The 23765-nt window shown below is 39.4% G+C and overlaps 1 protein-coding gene and 2 long non-coding RNA genes across 3 annotated transcripts; all 3 read right to left on the bottom strand.

Moving 5' to 3' along the window:
- Positions 1 to 1483: 1483 nt before the first annotated feature.
- LOC139143063 (uncharacterized) lies at positions 1484 to 4372 on the bottom strand. Its single transcript, XR_011554514.1, has 5 exons — positions 4265 to 4372; positions 3848 to 3975; positions 3382 to 3470; positions 2847 to 2913; positions 1484 to 1569 (listed from the first exon to the last, which is right to left on the bottom strand). It is a non-coding gene; the product is annotated as an uncharacterized lncRNA (long non-coding RNA).
- An 8149-nt stretch (positions 4373 to 12521) lies between these two features.
- Positions 12522 to 13633, bottom strand: LOC139143062 (uncharacterized). The gene is made up of 3 exons (XR_011554513.1): positions 13513 to 13633; positions 13205 to 13375; positions 12522 to 12633 (listed from the first exon to the last, which is right to left on the bottom strand). It is a non-coding gene; the product is annotated as an uncharacterized lncRNA (long non-coding RNA).
- Positions 13634 to 13745: 112 nt separating this feature from the next.
- LOC139144391 (latrophilin-like protein LAT-2) lies at positions 13746 to 20424 on the bottom strand. The gene is made up of 5 exons (XM_070715093.1): positions 20263 to 20424; positions 19444 to 19545; positions 18960 to 19054; positions 14296 to 14478; positions 13746 to 13886 (listed from the first exon to the last, which is right to left on the bottom strand). Exons 1-5 carry the CDS (start codon positions 20342 to 20344, stop codon positions 13746 to 13748), a joined length of 603 nt encoding a protein of 200 aa, XP_070571194.1. The 5' UTR covers positions 20345 to 20424.
- Between the last annotated feature and the right edge of the window lie 3341 nt (positions 20425 to 23765).

Raw genomic sequence — 23765 nt, 5'->3', positions numbered from 1 at the left:
TGCCGTACAACTCAAAATAAAGTGACGCAGCACATTTAGTTCTATACATCCTCCAATACTATCTCTTCTTGTCCTTCCGACATCATCTTCTGACTCTTCTCGCACTTAATCTATGCAAATCAGAACATTACATTGTCACTCTAATTTTGCCTCTCTTGTCCCTGGTTGTATAATAGGCAAAACAGTGTAGCGCATCAAATGATATGTAATGCTTGATTTAAATTTTCAGGGAGAAAATGCACAGTCATGCAGACATAGATGAGGTCGAGGCCAATATTTGTATACATACTACTTCATTGGTTTCCGTCAAATAAACGAGATTTCATCGTTGTTGATATTAAGTCCATTAGCACCGTGAGTCATTTAAATCTTCAAAACTTTGCTCACCTTTGCCCGCCGTGTTTGCTGCATCTGTAGACCTGATTCCCCTTGACTCTTTAGCGTGCTCAGAGCCTCCTTCTGAATCTCAAGTCTGTGAGAATCCTCAGCCTCGAAATCTGCCAATGCTTGTTTGAGCTCTCTGTCACTTTTGAAGTATCGAACCCTGAGGGCAATCAGCAGCTGGCAAAAAGAAGACCAGTGTGATTTACCTTATATGTTTCCAGCATACAGCATCGTTCTTCATACTGCATGGTCGTTGTACCGAACAATACAACTTATGGCAATACAAAGTTTGCTCACTAGGACCATTGAACAGCAGGATGAAATTGTTTGCCTGGGATTGCACGTACATTAAAAAACGCTTGAAACATGTCACCGATGACATTTCAGTAATAGGAACGATAGGACGTATATGATATTTACAAACCTCTCTATTTGTAGCGAAAAATCCGAGGAAAACCACAGAACCCTGAAGGAAAACAATAAGGAGGAACATAAATGTCATGGCTCTCATATTTATCGAAATCGATGTCTTTCCAGAAGTAGTCAATAATCAATAATAAATGATATGTGATTATTAATTCATCCATGACCTAGAGACATATCATTTTTGGCATTTAGGAAGATAAAGACTGATCATCTCTCACCTCCATTAAAATACAACATGCCAAAATGTATACAGATGGTACAGAGTTATCTGTCAGGCCAACTGCGATGTGAGCACAACGGCAGAAGATGAATATACCGTGAAGTATCATGGCAGAGTTAATCTTTCTGCTGTGAAAAAACAATAATCATTAATTGTTACAGCCGAAGCTTCTGGAGTTAATCAGTTACATTGTCAAAGTTAATTTGATTAAAAAAAAACAAGTAGATTCAAAATAGAGAGGTACTGTATTAGAGAACACGCAGTGTCGTTGAACGTTTTCACTAATGGTATCTCTATCAATGTAACTTTACCACAAGGTTCTAAAGATCTGCATAAGTCAGATTACAGTCGGCATTGTCATATCAAACCACCACATGCTATAGCTATAGTTTAAGTATCGTTTGTCTTCTTATGACCTGTTTTCTCTGGGAACAAGCTACTACAATGTCTTACCATAAAATATCCTCTTCCGGTCCCATGAACAGCTTGATCAAACTGACAAGCATTTTATAATCGTAATAGTATACAATTGTGGTTACCTAGAGAGAAGTCGATGAATGCTAAGGCTTACTCACAGGCGACCCAATAGGTTCTGAGTTTTTCACACTGTTTTCTCTATCATTTTCTCTTCTTTCTTCATGCTCTGAATGATCGGAATAAATAAAATAAATGGTTTATATAACCTAACCTAGCCTCTGTGACTCTTTATTTATTTTACACTCCATTACAAGGACGTATATCTCTCATACACACATGCTGTAATTAATTAGTCAACACAACTAATTATGTTAATCCGTGGACTTATCAGGGATTTTACGGGTTGGTCAACATCGCGAAAGATAGGAATGGTTACTAAAACGGGCCATTAACATCACTATCTTTCCGATGTTGACCAACCCCTGATAAGTCCACGGATTAGCATAATTAGTTGTGTTGACTGATTAATTACAGCATGTGTGTATGAGAGATATACGTCCTTGTAATGGAGTGTAAAATAAATAAAGAGTCACAGAGGCTAGGTTAGGTTATATAAACCATTTATTTTATTTATTCCGATCATTCAGAGCATGAAGAAAGGAGAGCAAATGATAGAGAAAACAGTGTGAAAAACTCAGAACCTATTGGGTCGCCTGTGGCTTACTTCTATAAATGAATCTTATTCTATAAATGAATCCACATTACACTACTGACTCGAACAGAATGATTTATTCGTGAAAGTATTAGCTTTCGTGAATATATGAAGAGTGTATATTCTCGAGGACTTTGAGTCACTTTGCCTAGGATGTCGGCGTTTGAGCCTATATATGAAAACAAAATGCGCTTAAACTTGTATAAAATGAACTTTCTTCATGGATGTGTTTCGTGATAACCCTGATTTCACAACTAGTCGTCAATGATGACACAATCTAAAAATGCTCAGCCAAGATGATACACATACTAGTATACCAGTGACGCGTATTCAAACCTCACTTATGGTTGAAAAATTCTGCACTTTCGTGTTTTCAAAGCTGGGCAGGATAGACGAGATAAAGTCCATTTGGATGTCATCTAATATTCTAAGTGCTTTGTCTGATAGGTTGTATAGGACAGGTAACTGCAACTTAGTGATCATTGATGCATGTTCTGAAGGAATGTGCAGAATTTACCTAAACTCCTAATGTTGACAAGATAATAAGTAAATGGATAACTTCAGCTTCACTACTAAGATCAGATCAAAAGACACGCCTTAAAAAGCTTCAAAACATAATGTTCATAGGCTAAAATGGATGACATTTGGTAGCATATCCGGATCCATCCGGTTAAATAATGTACATACCACTGCGAGAAGCATGATCGTCACATCGATAACAACGTACGTGACCGAAGATATGATAATCTGGCAACTGTTAACAAGAGAAGAATAGTTTTATTGATTCTGGAAATTTGAATCTCACGAAATAATTGATTCACATAATGGTAAAACTCTGGACAACTGACATATACAGATAACGTACGACCATGTGTACCTACATTTGGTTTGTCAGATATTTTACACATTATTTAGGATTATGAGGAGATATAAGCTTTATGTAAAACTGTAAAACTACTTGCGTTATTTGCATCTTACTAGATACAATATCTCAAGTACCCAATATTTACATCTGGCGTTTGTACTATTTACATACTATTTCTTTCCAATTGTAGACGAATTCGAAACTGGTAGCTGGTAATATACTAAAACAACATATCCAACCGAGACACTTTTAAAATATCCATTTGTACCTTCCCAAACCTACGACTACACAACGTGGTATTTTCGATTAGTAACGTACAGGCAGTTTGTAGTATATGAATAAAATTATAATGATTACCTTTGCAGTTCATATATTCTTTCAAGCCTGGTCATCAGAAACGCCATCGCTCCACAGGTAATAACCATCCACTCATCGCATAACATAATCTGAAAGATAACGAATGGAAAGGAAATTTAAATGGACTAATTTTATTGCCTACTTTGTTGTCAAGCTATTGTATTGCGTCCTTTATCCACCGCCAAGAGGGTATCAACAATGGTTAGCAATGGGATGGATGCCGCAGTGACAATTAGTGACAATTATAGCTGTTTTTAATTTATCATTATATCAATAGAGCAGTTTTTAAGTTGTATCGTTGTAGTCAGTAAGCAAACACTCAGGCAAACAGCTGTATGAAATGATTCGTTTTACCCTCTTCCAACGATATCACGTGATGTTTCTTTACTAAATGATAACCTCTTCTGTATTGTAAAGTTAACAAATACCCTGGTTAATCGACTTTAATAAAACATTGGACTATAACCTTGCTCTTGTACTTCGGTACATATGGTACTTCAGCCTGATGAAGAATTGGACACTTAGGTTCAGCATCCAGAAAGCATTGCTCAGCATGAATACATGACTACAGACCGCCACCAGTCGACAATATTTCTAGGCGAAAAGTAAAATGGAAAGTTTTTACACTATGTATCAAATCAAATATGTTAAACAGCGGCACACTAAGTATTGCGGAATTTAACTGCTTAAACAGTAAAATGATAGATAGACAGACAGATAGATAGATAGATAGAAAGATAGATAGAAAAACAGACAGATAGATAGATAGATAGATAGATAGATAGATAGATAGATAGATACATAGATACATAGATGGATGAATACATACATGTACTAACGCAATAACATACATGCAATTATATCTACCTACCTACCTACTTACCTCATCTTTTTCGATGTCAAGGTAAACAGCTGTAACAACCATGATAGGAAACAGTAAAAGAGATGCAACAGTCTGGGATATTACCACATAAAAGTCGGATGTCAACCTATATTTATAGAATGAAATGATATTCAGCTTAAATGTAAAATTACTATAAAATGAAGGAAGTTTGAATCTGTATGTGGAACGCATGATATAAATGGATAAATACCAAAAAGGAGAAAGCAGACGTCAAAAGTGAGCAAGCATCAAGTCGGAACCCGGGAATGAGTATTGTAAACGATGGGGATACGAAGGATGCGTACTAAGTGGAGAAAAGTGAAAGCAAAGGGAACGTGACAACTATGGCGTTGCAGAAAGCATGTCAATTCAAAAAAACATAATTTAAACATACTTTATACACCGTTTTAGCTTATCTTCGTGTTAAAATAATTTAGTTATTTCACCCTGGTATTTCCCTTGTGCCCCAAACTTCTGTATTAGTTTAGGGTACATGACAGCATTGCTCGCTATTGTTTTACCACCTGAGTGCCAGTTCTCCTTTGACCAAGATATTGCACACTTTGAGTCATAGTGAGAGACACAGTGCTTTTATCACCACGATAGTGTAGTTTTCGATCTGTGATAGAAACATTCTTATCGTTTGTTAAAGCTTAAGTAAACTTATTTCATATCAACACTTACCTTGCCATACATATAGCTACGAAGCTTGCAGTTATAAACGATGCGGAGAATATGCAGGAAATTGTCAAAATAACTTCCGCAGCGGTCTCCAGAAAGGGCTATGAATGTAAGTGTAGTAATCGATTTTCATTAAATAACTTACGTTGTCAATAAGGTAAGCATGCATTGGACGATAAGCAAATGTTTGGGAGATAGATGTTGAATACTCTGGTTTCTTGCCAATAATAAAATTAATTTTTAAGTTTTTGCTTTGCCTTATCTAGTCTTTATCTGATTTTCATTCTTTGCATTTGATAACAAAAAGTTCTTTTTGAAAGAAGATATGCTGGCACTCATATAGTTCAAAAAAATTATGAAGACCTAACCACAATACACCATGATCGTAAGTGATACAATGTAGACTTGCTCAAAGTCTGTGGGCATATGGATATGAAAACAGAGTAAATTCAAGGAATTAACTTCAGCAGACTCGCGTTAGTGGCAGGCTATATTGCGTCAGATCGTTGGGTGAATGTGATGGCAACTCAGTAACTGTTGCCGGGCAAATCCAAATGGCAAGGGCAATAGTTATAAGTGTAAACAACCATAATTAACGCTGCTAGCAGCGTTGATGAGACCAAAGGTTAAAGTGGTTTGCACTGAACCGTTGAAAATACGGGAACGAGAGATAATGTCTATACTGAGGACTTGACAATGCTGTCAGGTGTAACTATCATCTAGTGGTTATATATATATCACTCGAAAACAAGAAATCAACTCTGCAAGAGTTGCAACATTGTCTGGAAGGTACGGTGGCCCAAAAATACCTGTTCTCCGCATTCAAAGTCTGCGGCGCATTCAATTGTTTTTCTCTCACATATGTCTCCGCATTCAAAGTCTGCGTCGCATTCAATTTTTTTTCTCTCACATATGTCTCCGCATTCAAAGTCTGCGTCGCAATCAAATGTTTTTCTCTCACATAAGCTTATGTCTCCGCATTCAAAGTCTGCGTCGCAATCAAATGTTTTTCTCTCACATATGTCTCCGCATTCAAAGTCTGCGTCGCAATCAAATGTTTTTCTCTCACATATGTCTCCGCATTCAAAGTCTGCGTCGCAATCAAATGTTTTTCTCTCACATGTGTCTCCGCATTCAAAGTCTGCGTCGCAATCAAATGTTTTTCTCTCACATGTGTCTCCGCATTCAAAGTCTGCGTCACAATCAATGTTTTTCTCTCACATGTGTCTCCGCATTCAAAGTCTGCGTCGCAATCAAATGTTTTTCTCTCACATGTGTCTCCGCATTCAAAGTCTGCGTCGCAATCAAATGTTTTTCTCTCACATGTGTCTCCGCATTCAAAGTCTGCGTCGCAATCAAATGTTTTTCTCTCACGTGTGTCTCCGCATTCAAAGTCTGCGTCGCAATCAAATGTTTTTTCTCTCACGTGTGTCTCCGCATTCAAAGTCTGCGTCGCAATCAAATGTTTTTCTCTCACGTGTGTCTCCGCATTCAAAGTCTGCGTCGCAATCAAATGTTTTTCTCTCACATGTGTCTCCGCATTCAAAGTCTGCGTCGCAATCAAATGTTTTTCTCTCACATGTGTCTCCGCATTCAAAGTCTGCGTCGCAATCAAATGTTTTTCTCTCACATATGTCTCCGCATTCAAAGTCTGCGTCGCAATCAAATGTTTTTCTCTCACATATGTCTCCGCATTCAAAGTCTGCGTCGCATTCAATTGTTTCTCTCCTAGATGGGCGTCGCAGTCAGTGATTTTATCACCAACACATGAGGGCGCTGGCAAGTTTTCGTGAGCGTGACCCTCGCTCCATGACCCATGATTGCATCCGGAAAAAGTATCACTCTTTGAGTGTCCGTGATCGCGAAAAGCTCATTGATTTCGAAGGTAAGTGACAAAGTTATTCATTGTATTGTAAGCTTATGGGGTTAATGATCTAGCCACCGTCTAGCCCTGGATGTATTGGCAGTTGTGGGACGGGCTGCCGTTTTACATTCGGACGCTCATGTTGGACCCATTATGATGCGCCCATACTGGTGAGCAGCGTACCCCCTTGGCTAGATCATTAACCCCATAAGCTTACAATACAATAAATTACTTTGTCACTTACCTTCAAAAATGAGCTTTTCGCGATCACGAACACTAAAAGAGTGATACTTTTTCCGGATGCAATCATGGGTCATGGAGCGAGGGTCACGCTCACCAAAACTTGCCAACGCCTTCATGTGTTGGTGACAAAATCATTGACTGCGACGACCATCCACAGGCGGCCCAATCACTATTAATAAAGCTTATTATTGAGTTTTTCTCAGTTTTCTCTGTCACTGTCAGTCCCTCTCCTTTTCCTCATGCTCTGACTGATCGTAGTAAATAAAATAAATGACTATATAGCCTAACCTTGCCTCTTGACTCTTTATTTATTTTACACCCCATTACAAGGATGTTTATCTCTCATATACACATCTTGTAATTAATTAGTCAACACAACTAATTATGCTAATCCGTGGACTTATCAAGGGTTGGTCAACATTGGAAAGATAGAGATGTAAATGAAAAAGGAGTTTTAGTAACCTTTCCTATCTTTCGCGATGTTGACTAAGCTATAAAATCCCTGATAAGTCCATGGATTAGCATAATTAGTCATGTTGACTAATTAATTACAAGATGTGTGTATATGAGAGATAAACGTCCTTGTAATGGGTGTAAAATAAATAAAGAGTCAAGAGGCTAGGTTAGGCTATAAAGTAATTTCTTTTTATTTCCTACGATCAGTCAGAGCGTGAAGAAAGGGAGAAGAACTGATAGAGAAAACTGAGAAAACTCAATAATAAGCTTATTAATAGTGTTTGGGCCGCCTGTGGCCCATCTAGGAGAGGAACAATTAACTGCGACGCAGACTTTGAATGCGGACACATATGTGAGAGAGAAACAATTGAATGCGACGCAGACTTTGAATGCGGAGACATATGTGAGAGAAAAACAATTGAATGCGACGCAGACTTTGAATGCGGAGACATGTGAGAGAAAAACATCTGATTGCGACGCAGACTTTGAATGCGGAGACATATGTGAGAGAAAAACATTTGATTGCGACGCAGACTTTAAATGCGGAGACATAAGCTTATGTGAGAGAAAAACATTTGATTGCGACGCAGACTTTGAATGCGGAGACATATGTGAGAGAAAAACAATTGAATGCGACGCAGACTTTGAATGCGGAGAACAGGTAGTTTTGGGCCACCGTAGGAAGGAGATCAGACGTAGCCAAAACAACCGCACAAATAACTCTTGCAAGTGATGTATTACGAGCAGGGTGTGCGTGGATTTCCGGTGCTCTTTTGACAACTCGTTACCTCATTCAAGACAATGTTTCAGGTTTCACAGAGTTGATTTTGTTATATTAGTGTTGGCAACTCTTAAATTCAGATAGTATGTCTAGCTCCCATACTGTCAACGGTTCAATGTAAACGACTTTAATGCAACAACTATCGATTTGTTTATGGCTGTAAATATTCATCTGATAGTTAGACGTTTACCTAATTCATACCGTGAATTGAATATTAGACTGAAAGCCATTGAGGATCTGCCTCATAGCATTTCATAACAGAACTACACTAAAGCATGTATATTTCTGAGATGTGTGATTTTGCAAATATCATACAAGAACCTGAACAAACTTTTTGTCCGATCTATATCCAAGGAAACAATATCTTTCGCCCTATCATTTAGATAATAATTACATATGCAGATAATTTATGAGATTAATTACAATGATATATGATAGCAGGTCCAGGTTATCCAAAATTTTGGAAGAAATATTTGGTGCCATACTACTCAAATTCCCACTTACAGCAAACTTCTGGACATTGTATTTGCTAAGATATCTGAAAGTGGGTCAAGGCTCATTAAAAATCATCTCAGAACATTCTGATGCCATACTTGTCATTAGTTCGTGTGTTCTGGTGCAGAGGATTGTTCGATATTACCTCATGCTTATTATTCTATAATGGCTGTGAAAGCACTTAAAATGCCTTTTGCACAATTGTAAGCACTTCCTCAGCTATAATAGGGGCAAAATTTGACCTCAAAATGGTATTTCAGTACCGTAGAAGGAGATTTTTTAAATATTATATCATGATGATGACTGCAGGTTTTTCGCAAACAGAAATATGACAACAAACCGAAGTTATCGACTGAAATGACTTTGCAATCTTTCAAATACTCACACTAGTGACGATATAGGCAAAATTTCAGCGTAAATGGCCTGCCAATTCTTGATAAGAGAATTTTGTTAATTAAATGGTGTTTCCCTTAAATTCAATATGGGGGCCAAAGTAATGTGACCGCTTGAAATCTTAAGGGCAAACTTTAAAGGGTATGAGGCCTGTATGGCACAAGCCATATTTCGCGTTCATTGGCTCTTTGGTTCATGAGAAGCCATTTTAAGATATTTGGGAAATGCAATATGGCTTCCAGGTCACATGACCATGTTTTCAAATGTTTTAAGAGACCCTGGGCCATGTGCCAAGCTTCAGAAGCTAAATGGTTCGGTGAATCAAGGCTGATAAAGAATTGGTGGAAGAGGAAGAAGGAGAGAAAGAAGAATTAAGCTGCAGGCGCAATTACCGGGGCCCAAGCAGGATACTAATTTGCAATAAAAGCCTAATTTCTACGCTTGGAATTGTGGTTCACAGTGTTCCATATGAAAGTGGAACAAGATGTCTATCCCCATTTGTCCGCCTTCAATTATGTATGCGCATAATTAATGAGTCGTACTTCAAAGTGATGAGCTAGAGTAGTAGGTAATTTACATCTACTTCTAATTCTTGTGGTTGCCGAGATAAAGGAAAGTAGGGCAGAAGTCATTCAAAAAGCTTGGAGACAAATTTAGCCTTAATGTCCTTGCAGTTGCTAATATATAGAAAAGTAGTTCAAAGTTCATCCAACGTCATCTAACGTTTTTGGGAAAATTTTCTCCAACTAGTCATTATCTAACAAAAAAAACCTCTAGCTCCCATGGTTGCTGAGACATGTGAAAGTAGGTCAAAGGTCATCTTAAATTTTTGAAAAACGTTTTTGTTACATAATGGTCTATAATAAACAGAACTCCTGTAGTTACTTAGTTACATGATACAGTATTTCAACGTCATCCAAAATTAGCAAAACATTGGTGCCATACTTGTCTATTTGGGTCAAATGGCCTGCTTAATCTGATGAATAAGATTTTTTTTTATTATTTCATTGTTATCATTGGTTTTACGTCTATGGAAATATTGCGGTCAAATTGAAGTGAATCCTAATACAAGTCTGCAAGCATTCCCACTGGTAATGGTGTGAGCCAAATTAGGTTACATGGCTCACTGTGTTCAAGAGAGAAGATTTCCACAGATTTATTGAAATTTTTCGAAAATTTAATATGGCGGCCAACGACATGTGACCTCTTACGACTTATTTGCAAATTTTAGTAGACCAAGTGATAGCATTCTGCCAAAGAATTTGAAGTGATTTGGCCCTGTTGTTTTTGAAAAGACGTAATTTCATGACTATCACAAATTCAACATGGCCGCCAGGTTAGGTGATCAATTGAAGTACATGTATAATACGCACTTCTCCTAACACGGTGTGACATTTTGTAATGATGTGAGCGATAGTTTCTAAGATTAGGAGCTACAAAAGAATTAACGGGAGAAGACAGAAATAAGAATATTTAGAAGAAGGAGAATCCGAACGAACTCAATAGGAGCCCTCGCCCAGTTGGCTTGAGCCCCTCAAAACTCCAGGAAAATAGTGTGACTCATTCAATAGTTGTGATTTCTGCATTAAATACCTTTGGTTCCATTCCCATGGTCATAATGACCGCAAAGTTAGCAAACCGGCTGCAGACACATTCTACAAAGTTCCACTTCTCATCTTTACCTAGCGTTGTTGTCCTACAACCATCGCTACTCCATATCCTTAAATATAAGGATAATACTACTTTAATGAGCAGAATGTTGCCATTTAAAGACAAGGTAAAATCTCAATTTTAATAGATGAGATAATGAACATATCTGCACTATATAAGTATAAGTCGATAAAACAAAACCGGCAGTTCAAATAACAGAAAACAATGTGCTGCTAAGATTCCTACTATGACGTCTCCTTAAATCTTTTATGAAGGCTAAAATAAAGGCACATTTATTTCATAGCTGCAAGATCTTTTTGTATTAAATCAAGACTGAAATAGATATGAATACAAAGGAGAAGAACAACTTATTCAAATACCCGTATGTAGCCTCGAAACCAATGAAAGAACATTTTGGTGCGTATCCTTCCTGCAAGAAGAAAGAATCACAGAAAAGAACAATTACAGTAAGTTAAAGTTTGTGATTTATTTGATCGACTGCTCAGCTTCTGCCTGTCGCGTAATTGAATATGAATTATGAAGCTAAAAGTCTACAATGTATTACAAAAGGAGATGTCAATAAAATATATATTTTGCATTTCACTGATTACCTCTTTTGTATAAAACCTCATTTTCACATCTAAGTCAATGTCTTCTTGCTGTTTTGGGTAGACTGATACGGATATAATAGGTGTGTTGACCTTCTTAATTTTCTTTATTGTTGTAATAGATTTAATCCATGCCTGCCTTTGTGGCCTATGAATATAAAGCATAGAGTTAATTGAGTAGCTGCTCTATCTAGAAAAGCTACCAAGCCTGTCCGCCAGTCCCAAACATCCGAGGGGGGCTGGGGTTTTTTTTATCGCTTTTTAGCGGACTTGGCAGGATAGCATGGTGACCTTTTCTGGCGGAGTTGGACGTACTTTGCTGCCTGGCACTATAGAGAATGCTGCCGAACTTGACCAACTTGGCAATGCTAATCTAGAAGGCTACCTCTTGCAAACGACTTGGCAGATGGTGCCGATGGTGCGAGACGAAAGTCACTTATTCAGTTGTGCATGACTGAAAATGAGAACGTATTTTTGATGGGACGGCTTGACTTGTTCCTCCAATGGAACGGATATGAACGACTCAGAAATACCATTACAAACTGGTGTCCGACGTACTAAGCTGGGCTTCAGCTCTGCAAGTTCAAGCCAGGCAACGTCCTTCACCGCCTTGGCCGTGCCATTCAATGGACGTAGCTTTGGATTTTTTATTTATTCCATTGTCCGAAGTATTGGCTCTGGTTTGCAGGCAAACGTATCCTCTTGCCGACGCATTGGTAACTACGTACGCTGTTTGCGTACGGAGAATTCAAAAGGGTACATGAGGTCAATGCTACGGGGATACCGCCTGCACTTAGCAGGGACTGCTTTTGTTATGCAAACCAGCTAGCAGTACAATATGGCCGCCAGGCATGTGGACACGTCGATGGCTAGAACAATGGAAGCATATTGCGTTGTACCCGTGCATCGCAAAAGTGAGCTGAAGACTTGGGTGTAGTGACTGGTTATCACTGGTTAGCTGCAGCCCAAGCCAAAGCCATGTCGGTACAAACCCGTACCTGACTGAGGACCACTCCAGCTATGACAATCTAAGATAATACCAAAAGAATGCATGAATTAGCCCATTTATAGCAATACTTCCATCCTGAGCTACTGCAATGTTTGAACGGCATATTTCATAGCCCTTACCTTGTTTTTTCGGAGGGGATGATGTCTCCTGGGTTGTCTAGGATGAGCACTATTACCACAAACGGTGTACCTAGTATATTGGCGTAACAAATATGGTTGCATGTGTTAATTGTGACCCACTGCGACACATGTTTGAGGAACGTTACTCGTCTACGAGATTATGCGCCCCTTTCTGAACTCTCAACATTTTTTCAAGTTTGTATAACATTCTGTGTGTTATTTCTTCTCATCAACCAAATGGCGTTTGTAGGATTCCTGACGTTCGAAGGGATTCATTAGTGTGATCTTTAGGACTACAAAGAAGTAGTGAAGATATCTGTACTCGAGTCAGATGGACAGACAAGAAATTTCAAGCTCATTTCAGCCCGATATAATATCATTGCAATAATAGTTGATCACTTCAACGGTCTGTGGTACATTATATCTACATGAAAGTATTCAACAATTACTATGAAATATTCCACCTAGTCCCAGTCACAACTAACCTGACTTATCATTGACAAGAACAATGACGATAGCAACGTCTTTCGTCAGTTCTTGAAGTTTTGACAATATTTTTACATTTGAAAACCATTCGATCGTAGAAACATCATAGATTGTCCGAATTTATTCGAGCGGTCGAGTTCACGTTGTCATATTACCTGTATGCTGAGAAGCATTATATATGTTATCAACTTCGACAAAAGGTAGTTTGATATAGCTGGATGGTACATCTAAAGTACTGTGCAATAATCTTCTCTTCATGGGTTTTGTTACTTTAGACGGGAAAACATTGTATTCACTTGACGGTACCGCAAACATTCCATGAAACCCTGTTATAGAAAAACCGTAAATTGACAGCGTAAGTTAATGGAATGAAACAAACGAAAGTAACTCCAAGTGATAGCTATAAAACAGTAGTAGCATTCAAAGCCTGTAGTGCTACTGTATATAAACAGGGTCTACTTACTGATTGTACTGCTGACGAACACCACGTCCTGTCGAAACCGAGACATGAAGTCATAGACTGTCTTTGTAAAGAAATCGAGAGCTGAGAACAACTGTACAATCCCTATGTTTGTTCCAAAACTCTGAGAGAGAGAGAGAGAGAGAGAGAGAGAGAGAGAGAGAGAGAGAGAGAGAGAGAGAGAGGATTTTATATGAAATAGTGAACATATTATCACATTATTTTAAAATTCTACTTTAGTTACTTTGACATTGTGGTGTTTTTTTTGCAAAAGGTATTAAAATTTTAAGATATATGAAAAATCTCACCAGTTGTATGTGCTTCCATGCTTGTTCTAGGTTAGGGGCGAAAAGGTAGCCCATTTCTTCCATGAAAAGCTGTGAAGGAAAACAGATATGTGGTTTAGGTTTACGGTTACGTTATAGCTTGGTACTATTGTTCTGATTTTGTTTGAAAGAATTGGCACAATACCCCAAAATTAGAGTGAGAAATGTTGTGACAATGTATGCATAAGGTACAAGAAATTTGACTGATATACAATGAACTCCTTGTCCTGACACATTAAGTAGTACTGGACAGCGTAATATGTTTTTGGGATTAATAAACATTTGAAACGCCCATATGTTTGTTCTGCAGGAATTGCTTTTTCTTTTAAAAGTGTTTGTTTGAAGGTCAAGGTCCATTTTGTCCCTGCGGGCCTTTATTTATGTCAGTATGATATATAATACCGGTACGGTTTAAAGATCAGATTTATTAAACAAAAATGACATATATTAAATGAGGTACCTGCGTATAACTACTAGTGTTAATAAGGTCCACTTCAGAAGAGGCAACAGTTGCTGCTACTGTGAGCATGATATCACTTAACAGAAGCAAATCACCACCATGAAAATGATTCTGCGAGTTGTGGATGTCGATTAGGGCATTCAAAAGTAAGACCGCATCGGCTGTACTGTTCACATCGCTAACCTGAAATAGAAATTTAAGTTGTAATTATTATGGAGACAATACGTTATTTTTGTACCTAACGGTAGGTAATATGACCATTTTGTGAGTAGTATAAGCCTGCTTATAATATTATAATGAGCCTGATTATTCAAGATGACGTTTTATAGTTGGTCACGTGATTTGTATCTGTTTGCCTGTACGGCGTGAGTCTTGTTCAGCTTTAGAAGTTTATGCGTTATCAATAAAATGACGACAAAAATTGCCAGGAGTCGTCGAAGAGTAACGAAGCCATCGTCATCAGAGGCAGTTCAACCGATTGAATCAGAACTGACACGAATGGAGAAACTTGCAAAGGATGAATTTGGTCTGTCTGAAGATACCATCGCATGCCTTGTTCGGAATGGCTTCACTACCTTCCGAACCGCGATACAAGAACAAGATCTTCGTGACTTGGATATTTTGCCTGGGCAGCGCTGTCTAGTACGTGAGGCGGTTACTTCCTTACAGACTACCGATGAGGCGAGTACACCTAGAACCAGGAAGATGGAGAAAACGGGTCATCCACCATCAGTCGGTTCGACCGCAGCTCAGCCCGCCAAAACTTCAGCCATCGATGACAAATTTGGCGCGTCGGCCAACCGTGTCGACGTTGAGAACATGAACCCCAGCGAACGGGAGAAAGGTCAGAATCAGCCACAAAGTGATGTGCCCTCACTACAGGAACTGGATAATATAGAACAGTTACTGAGTCGCCTTCCAACGTCATCGAAAAGCGAAGCTGGTGAGTTTTCAAAATTCAATAACATTTGCAATGCTACAACTTTCGCGCCAAAACGTCGATCTGTACCACGGCCTCATGAATTCATTCGCCTTGAAAACGGCAAACCAGCGAAAGGGTTTGATGAAATCACTTGGGCTCAATTCTGGGAAGGAAATATGAAGATTTTAAGTATTCTGGTCGACCAGAAATCAGACGAAATTCGGGGCTACGTTCAGCACCTTGCTTTCATCGCCAGTAAAGCAAATAAATACAAAGCCAGTGCCTGCATGTTATATGACAACACGTACCGTGACGACCTCGAGTGTACAGGTGCCAAATGGGGGCCTTCAAATTCAGATGCTAACAACGTCGCTTTTGGCCCAAGTGACACTCTCGCACGATTTCGTACTCGTAAAGGGAAAGAATCCTCCACGGGGAAGAAAGACGACAAAACAAACGCTTGTATACGCTTCAACACCGGGATTTGCAACTCATCACAATGTCGTTATGCCCATGTTTGCCTGCTATGTAGCGAACACGGTCACCGAAAAGATGATTGTACCACATATACCAAGAAAACGGCGGAGAGCAAGAAAAAGACTGATAAGTGAACACTCTGTGATAATTCAAGCCAAGTCAAGTCTGCTTGTCAGAACGGAAATGACTTTCAAAAGCACTGTCTTGATGACCTTGACAACACCGCTGTGTTGTACATCCCGTCTGGAGTTACAAAAAATGCTACTTTGTGTGAACACTTTGACACTAAGGTTCCGCCAACGGTGAACGCTAACGTAGTCGATGATTCTCAACGCTATACATTACCATGGTCTCAGCTGAATACCCACGCTTGGGAAAATGAACTAGCCGACGACCCAGACAAAGATTTTTTACTTGACGGCATTCGGCATGGCTTTAAGATAGTGGATGATACCAATCACATTAAAAGGTACGAGTGTGACAATTACAAATCAGCCACCAATGCAGAAGTCAAACCTAAGCTGGATAAACTCTTTTTGTCCGAACTTGAACAAGGGAAAATTTCATGTCAGGGGTCACAGAAACCCCATTGTGTGCACGCCTATGGGGCTGTCCCCAAAAAAGACTCTGATGATTATAGGCCTATAACAGACTGCTCTCGACCATTAGGCAAATCAATCAACGATCACATGTCCCCGCCAAAAACCAGCTACAGCTCGATCGACAATGTGATGGACAGTATGTCCAAAAATTGTTATTTTGCTATCGTGGACATTTCAAAGGCGTATAGGTCTATACCTGTACATCCCAAGCACCGCACCTTGCAAGGCTTCAAATGGATGTTCGGACCTCATGATGCTAAGCAATACCTATATTACATTGACAATTGTCTTTGCTTTGGTCTCTCCTGTGCACCTAGTATTTTCACTCGCGTCTCGAACTCCATCGCACGTATGATGAGAAAACGTGGTTTTACTATTGTGAACTATTTAGACGATTTCCTTCTCATCAGCAAATCGTACGATGATTGCTTACAAGCACAACGTACACTGATTCGTCTTTTACGTTATCTGGGTTTCTATATCAGTTGGTCCAAGGTGCGCGGACCTGCACAGATTATTACATTTTTAGGTATCGAACTAGACTCAATTGCAATGGAAGTTAGGCTACCTCAAGATAAGCTAGCCAGACTGAAGTCAAAGAGTTAACTATTGTGTCTTCAAAACGCAAGCTAACTAAAAGACATTTGCAATCGCTTGTCGGTATTTTGTCATTTGCCGCTACCGTTGTCAAAGGTGGTCGTACATTTACGAGACGTATCATTGATTTGATGAACAAACTCAAACGTCCTCATCACAAGATTAGAATTAGTAAAGAGTTTCGCAAAGACTTACAGTGGTGGTTAGACTTTGCTACAAACTTCAATGGCAAAGCAAAAATCATCCGTAATGAACCATTACCACAGTGTGTTTTACAGACTGATGCCTCATTTTCAGGTTATGGGGTATATTTCCAGGGTAACTGGGTAGCAGGGGCGTGGCATCCTGATGCTGTCCCTCAACCAAGTGAGATCAGAGAATTGCCTTGGTGGAACCGAGTTCATGTTCCGACTGAAGTTTCAAGTAATATCAATTATTTAGAGCTGTTCCCCATTTTGCTTGCGGCAAGGAAATGGTCTCGCGAGTGGGAAAATCAACATGTTGTTATTTATTCAGACAATACGCAAACAATCGCCTTTATCAATAAGGGAACATGTCACAATGTCATTGCTATGGGCTGGCTACGTGAATTGTTCTGGTTGTCAGCTACTAACAATTTTCATATTACTGCCCGTCATATCAAAGGTGCCGACAACAATATTGCTGATGCACTATCTCGGCTGTGTGAACCAAATCAGTGGCAACGTTTTCAGACACTCACCATGCCACAATAATGACTTTTCTTTCAGAGAGTTTTCGGCAAGAGCTATACCAGGAGTGGAGTGTCTTCAGGCAGAACACTGATGCTACTGCAACTACCTCGACTCGTAAGTCCCAGTGGAAGTCCTTCTTGCTGTTTTGTATGAAACTAAAACAGGACCCGCTCCCAGCTTCAACAGAACTTATTTGTTTGTATTTAGTGTACCTTGCGAGGGACAGGAAGTACTCATCTATAGTTAATTACATGAGTGCAGTTCGCAAGCTGCACCTTGAACTTGGTTACCCAGATCCACAATTTCATGATTCTTATATTGTCAAATGTACACTGAAGGGTATTCGCCGTCTTTTAGGCGACGAGCCATCAAGAAAACTAGCGATTACCCCTAGCATGCTTATGCAGGTGTTTTCTAAAGTGAATGTTCTATTGCCAGTCAACTCCGGTTATTGGGCCGCCATTTTAACTGGCTTTCAAACCTTTTTCAGAAAGTCAAATCTCGTACCACCTTCAGGGGCTAAATTCAGTGTTGATTGTCACCTATCCAGGGGGGATGTCTTCATTTTCGAGTGGGGCATGGTTATTAAAGCCAAATGGACCAAGACTATTCAATTTGGCGAACGTACTTTGCTTGTACCTGTAGTTCGTACACCAGGTTCACCCCTGTGTGCAGTTGCAGCCGTAGAGCATCATTTTAGGCAATTCCAAACTGATGTGCATTCCCCAGCCTTTCTTACTACAGTGGGCCAAAAGACACAGCCCATCAGCCATGCTATGTTTGCCAAGACCCTTAAAGATTGGGTCAACCTCACAGGTCACAATGCATCACAGTATTCAGGTCACAGTCTTCGCCGTGGAGGGGCTACCTTTGCTCACCAGTGTGGAGCCTCTCTTGAAATGATTCAGTTACAAGGTGACTGGTCTTCAATGGCAGCACTAGTTTATCTTGCTAGACCTTTTAGTCAACGTACACAAGTCGCCAAAATGGTGTCTCATGGCTTGAGTAATTTTGCAGAAGTGTAGCCAAAAACTGTTAGCCACCTGCAACCCTTTTACCGAGATTTTGATTGTAGTAGTTGGTGTTGTTGTTAGTTGTTTGTTTGATTTTTCCTTCCCTTTTTCTCCCCCTTTTTTCCCCGGGGTTTTTTCCTTGGCGTCTGGAGTCGGGAATCTTATTCCCTGCACCCCAGATGACCAGTGTTTTACTGCAACACTGTGTTGTGTGTTTTATTGTAGTTAGTCTAGATTTCTAATTGCCACATGTTGGGCCTTAGCTGGAACATTATATGGAATAAAACATCAAATTACAAAAATCTACCGAAACTATGGCATGATTCACTGAATTTCAAACCTTTTCTGCGAAGTCTGTGACTTCCTTTGTCCGACAATCAGTTGTGTCCGGTGTTTCCCATTCACCATTGACGTTGCAATACCGTCTCATGTAACCTGTGAATAAACATCAAATGTTAACCTACAATTCGGCTAAAAAATCAAACCTGTGTGAAGAATATGTTTTTGATATATATACTATAGAAATAATGGGCGACGCCCTGACGATTAACGTTTATTTATGGGCAAGTGCGAGAGGAAAAACAAAAATTTAATGACGAGGCTTGCCGAGCCTGTTAGTTTTGGCTTTTATTTGTTATGTTCTGTTGGCATATAGAGGAGAATAAATATTATTATTTTTTATTTAACGAAAGAAGAAATCGAACATATAAAGACTTTCAAATCCATTTAACAAATGGTTGTCTTTGTGGCAAATCACATTTTAACCAGAAAATTGTCACAAAACGTGCGAAGGGCAAGAATAACGATTAGAACACAGTACATACCTGTTGCATCACCTTCACAGGCTTTCAACTGGGAAAAGTTGTTAGCTGAAGTTGCTTCCCAAATCCCATCCTGAGTTTCTTTGCAAAATCTACCCTCGGCTTCTGAATCAAGGATAAACCAAAAAATTATCAATCGATTTTGAGTGTTATTTATATTGATTAGGACTTACCCATATGCAGTGCAGTGTTAAGATTCTTTTGTCTTACACGTAGGCTTTCAAGAACTTTCATGGTACTGTTGTTATCATGTTGACAAATTTACAAAAGACCCGGTACCCAATTATATCGCAAATCGTATTCGAGAAGTTATGACCCTATACTGCGTTTTAAAGTAATTGGCAAGATTACATGTAATTCTTTCTCTAAAAAAGAGTCTGGGTCCTTGTGTTTTCTCGGCATGTTTGATCAATATGTCGTTGTGTCTCTTCATTTCTTAGCATGCAATGCACTTTTGCGTTCACACAATCAAAAAATCATTCATTTAAGAACTCCACTGTAAAAGAAAATTGCAATGCTTCTGTCCTTGATAATGTATATTTTATAAATGAGGCTGCGTGGACCTAATATGATGAAAAAATGTAGTGTTCTTAAACAATTATCAAAACTGAAGGTGAAAATAGTACTTGTGTTTTCTACACTCTGCCATCTGTACCGTATTACCCATTGTCATTTTCCACACCATATGCGACAACTTTCTTAAAATAGACTTCATAATTGTAGGATGATTTCATTGATCAAAATGGCATGTATCTATCCAATTTTAGAATATCAATTTTAATAATATCATTCAAAAGGAAGATCAAAACCGAGATGATTTACCCATTTTATCATTGTATACTTCCTCGGCAGGTTGAAGGCCAGAAGGTATGCAGACTCCATGCTCCTCGCCGTATCCATCCATACAACGACATTTGTAGCTACCGATTGTGTTTTGACATTGTCTGTTGAGACCGCACTTATTTCGACCACCTACACACTCGTCGATATCTGCATTTAAATAAAGAATGGGCTATTTTTCGATCCCGCTTTTTGATGACTCTTATCTGTTTTTGTCTCAAAGTGCCTTCTAATTCAAAATGTTCTGCAAATTTTAGGCTTCACTATGCACTTTTCAATCGATATTAGGTGGCGAAATTGTAAGAAAAGTATAGAAAAAAAACAAAAATATTCAAAGTCATCAACCGACGGCAACGCTTGATCGGAACTGGTTTTGTGAGTGTGCACTATTTCATCCGATGCTATTTTCTAAAGCAATAAGCACAGAAAGCTGGAATATTAATGGGCTACCAAACTTTCAGATTTTTTTTAAAATTTCGTTACGTCTTTAGACTTGTTGAGTTTGCAGAAAACTTGGCTAACTAATAATGGTAGTTTAGAACTGGCCAGTGGTATTGGTAACTATGACTTTTTTCGCGCTGACAGAGTTGTTAGTACAGTTTACATTCATTTGTAAACATCATATCACCAAAGTTAACGCACATTCTTCTTGACAAACCACTTTTAGTAAATAGAAATGACCTTGCCATATTTAGGAATTAAATGATGCCTATACTGACAACATACAGACAGACACAAGTGTTGGGGGTCAAGGTCAACAACTTTATTCCGATGTTGACAGGCTATGAGCCGATTTCCGCCACTCTAGGCGTAATAAGATACATATTCAAAGACGAAAGCAGAAAGAAAGAAGAAGAAAAAAAAATTCAATTGCAAGCTAGTAGGATAGGGAGGAGGGTGGGGGAACGCTCTGAGGTCGAAGCCAATACTGATTAACTATTAAGTGGCCTCGTCCGGAGACCGTCCCACTCACAGCCTCGAACCCGGCCCATTTAAACTGCAATAAAACAAGTATTATTGTTCACTTAAATGATGCCTATACTGACAACATACAGACAGACGCAAGTGTTGGGGGTCAAGGTCAACAACTTAGGGGTGGACCATTTGATATCCTGGGGGGGGGCTTGGAAGATTTGGGGGAAAAAAAAAGATGCCAGGTGGAGTTGCTCGAAAAAAAAAATCTGGCTTTAGGTGGCTGATGGAAAAAAAATAATGGACCATTGCGACTCGGAAAAAAAAAAAATCTTGGCAATTGTTCGATGCACACTGCAGCATCAATAAAAATCAAGCAGTAGCTCTAGAGTTTTATAAAGCATAAACCATTTCAAGCTTGAGGAACAATAACTGAATATGAACAATTGTACAGTATACATGACCTTCTGATTAGATGAAGTATGCTGAAATTGAAATTGCTCACCAGTGTTTTCCAGAAATGTGTCATAAAAATCTGAATGTAAGGATTTTGTCAAAATACCACAAGAAGAGAGACAGCCTGCAAACATTTTACTATTATCGTTTGCGCATAGAAAACTCATAACAATGAAAAAATGCGTAGAGACTCAATCCAATGCGTAATATTATAACGCATTGGATCGACTCTCTACACATTTTTTCATTGTTATGAGTTTTCTATATACGCATGTTTTATTCGTAAATGCGAACACTGTTATAGTGAATTATCTTACCAATGTTTTTCTTAACAAAAGCGAATGTGTTTTGATTAGAATTGAATGAGTTTGATGGTTTTGGGGAAACTACTATGTGGTAATGAAGAATGGGAAATGGGCAATGAAATGAGCAGACAGCAGGTGCTTTAAGATTAAATGTTACATCTTCACTGCAAATAAAACCATAAGTGTGTCATAAATAATACAAACAAAACAAAATCATGTTTGTTTGTTTTGTTGTATGTGAGCCACGTCTAAGACACACAACAAAAGTACTGTTTCAGTCTGTAAATGTCACCTCAGATGCCACCAGAGAAAACCATTTCCACTCCAAAATTTCATTTTTCGCCTTGCAGAGGGGGGACACCCCCCTCTCGCGCTCTTCCCCCCCCCTCGTTCGCTACGCTCACTCGCCACTCAGTCGCTTCGCTCCCTCGCAGTCTACCCATCTACTTTCTTAAATTACCCGGCTACTTTCAATGTAAGGACAACAATAACAAGTAAATGCCATAAATGTACATGATTTTACAAATATGTTTTTGTAAAGTGAATCAAAAATGTACATGTATTTACATATCTTTATTTAGTTTCTTGAATATAGTCTGTGTGCGATAGAACAGCATCTTGTTACTGGGTGTGAAAAACCAAGCAAACAAACATTGCACCGAAATTTGGTAAAAAAAAAATATATCTCGAAGAAGGAAAGTGAAAAAAAAAAGTTGCCAGCATATGCCCTGTAGAAAAAAAATAATTCATGGTGAAGCACGTGGGAAAAAAAATAATGGCTCTCCACCAATCTTCCAAGCCCCCCCCCCAGGATATCAAATGGTCCACCCCTTATTCCAATGTTGACAGGCTATGAGCCGATTTCCGCCAAAAGCTCCCAACACTAGTAGTAGGCGCTAGCCCTCCGGCGCCCTGGAAATAGCGTCATTGTCGTTAAAAGAGTCCGTGCATGTTACTTAGTTTGTAAAGTTCTTACTACAAAGGTCCTGGAGCAATAAGGAGTGTGTGGAAACAGACATATGGTAGTGCCATTCCTGTAAAGGGTGTGCCTCGCGACTTTGCAGGGTGTCTAAAGCTCTGAAGTAGTGTTTAATTTCGTGCAGGCGCGATAAGGAGTCCGCGTCGTTATCATTAGTTCTGACATATCTGGCTGTAATCTGAAAGTTGGAGATTGCCGACAGCCAGAAGAGTTCGCGTAGCCGCTCCATGGCTGTTGCATTGCGTGACGTGCCAGAGTTTATTATATACATGGTGGTGGTATTGTCCGTGTATACCACTATGTGGCGTTTGTCCCAGAAACGATGCCACCGCCTGCACGCAAGCAGGACGGTGTAAAGTTCCTTGAGGTTGATATGCGCATCCGCAGTAGTTGGGTGGTCCGCTGACCATCGTGTGTAGAACCAGTCATTCGCGTAAATGCCCGCTCCCGCTGCTGAGCATGCGTCAGTGGTGAAAATCTGCTGGGGCCGTACCATTAAAAGATTTGCTGATATGAGATTCGCCCACCAGCTGATGTCCGCTCTCGCTTGTCTGTTAAGGCGTATGTGATGAACCTGTCGTGAGACCGAATTTGTCACATCGATGAGTCGCCGCAAAAATGTGCGCCCGCCGCGAATAACTCTTGCCGCCCAGTTGAGTTTGCCGATTAATTGCTGAAGCTCGCGTTTCGTCGCTCGCCGCTTTGGAAGCCAATATTCCAGGAGGTCACTTACTTCTTGTAGCTTGGTACCGTCTAGGGACAAAGTCCGTGTGTGCGCGTTTATCTCGATCCCTAGGAATGTTAAGCATTGCGTAGGCTCGACCACCTTATCC

This window comes from Ptychodera flava, chromosome 11 (genome assembly GCF_041260155.1).
Source record: "Ptychodera flava strain L36383 chromosome 11, AS_Pfla_20210202, whole genome shotgun sequence".
Taxonomy (NCBI): domain Eukaryota; kingdom Metazoa; phylum Hemichordata; class Enteropneusta; family Ptychoderidae; genus Ptychodera; species Ptychodera flava.
Note: the sequence above shows the minus strand (reverse complement) of the source record. Positions and strands in the feature narration are given on the sequence as shown.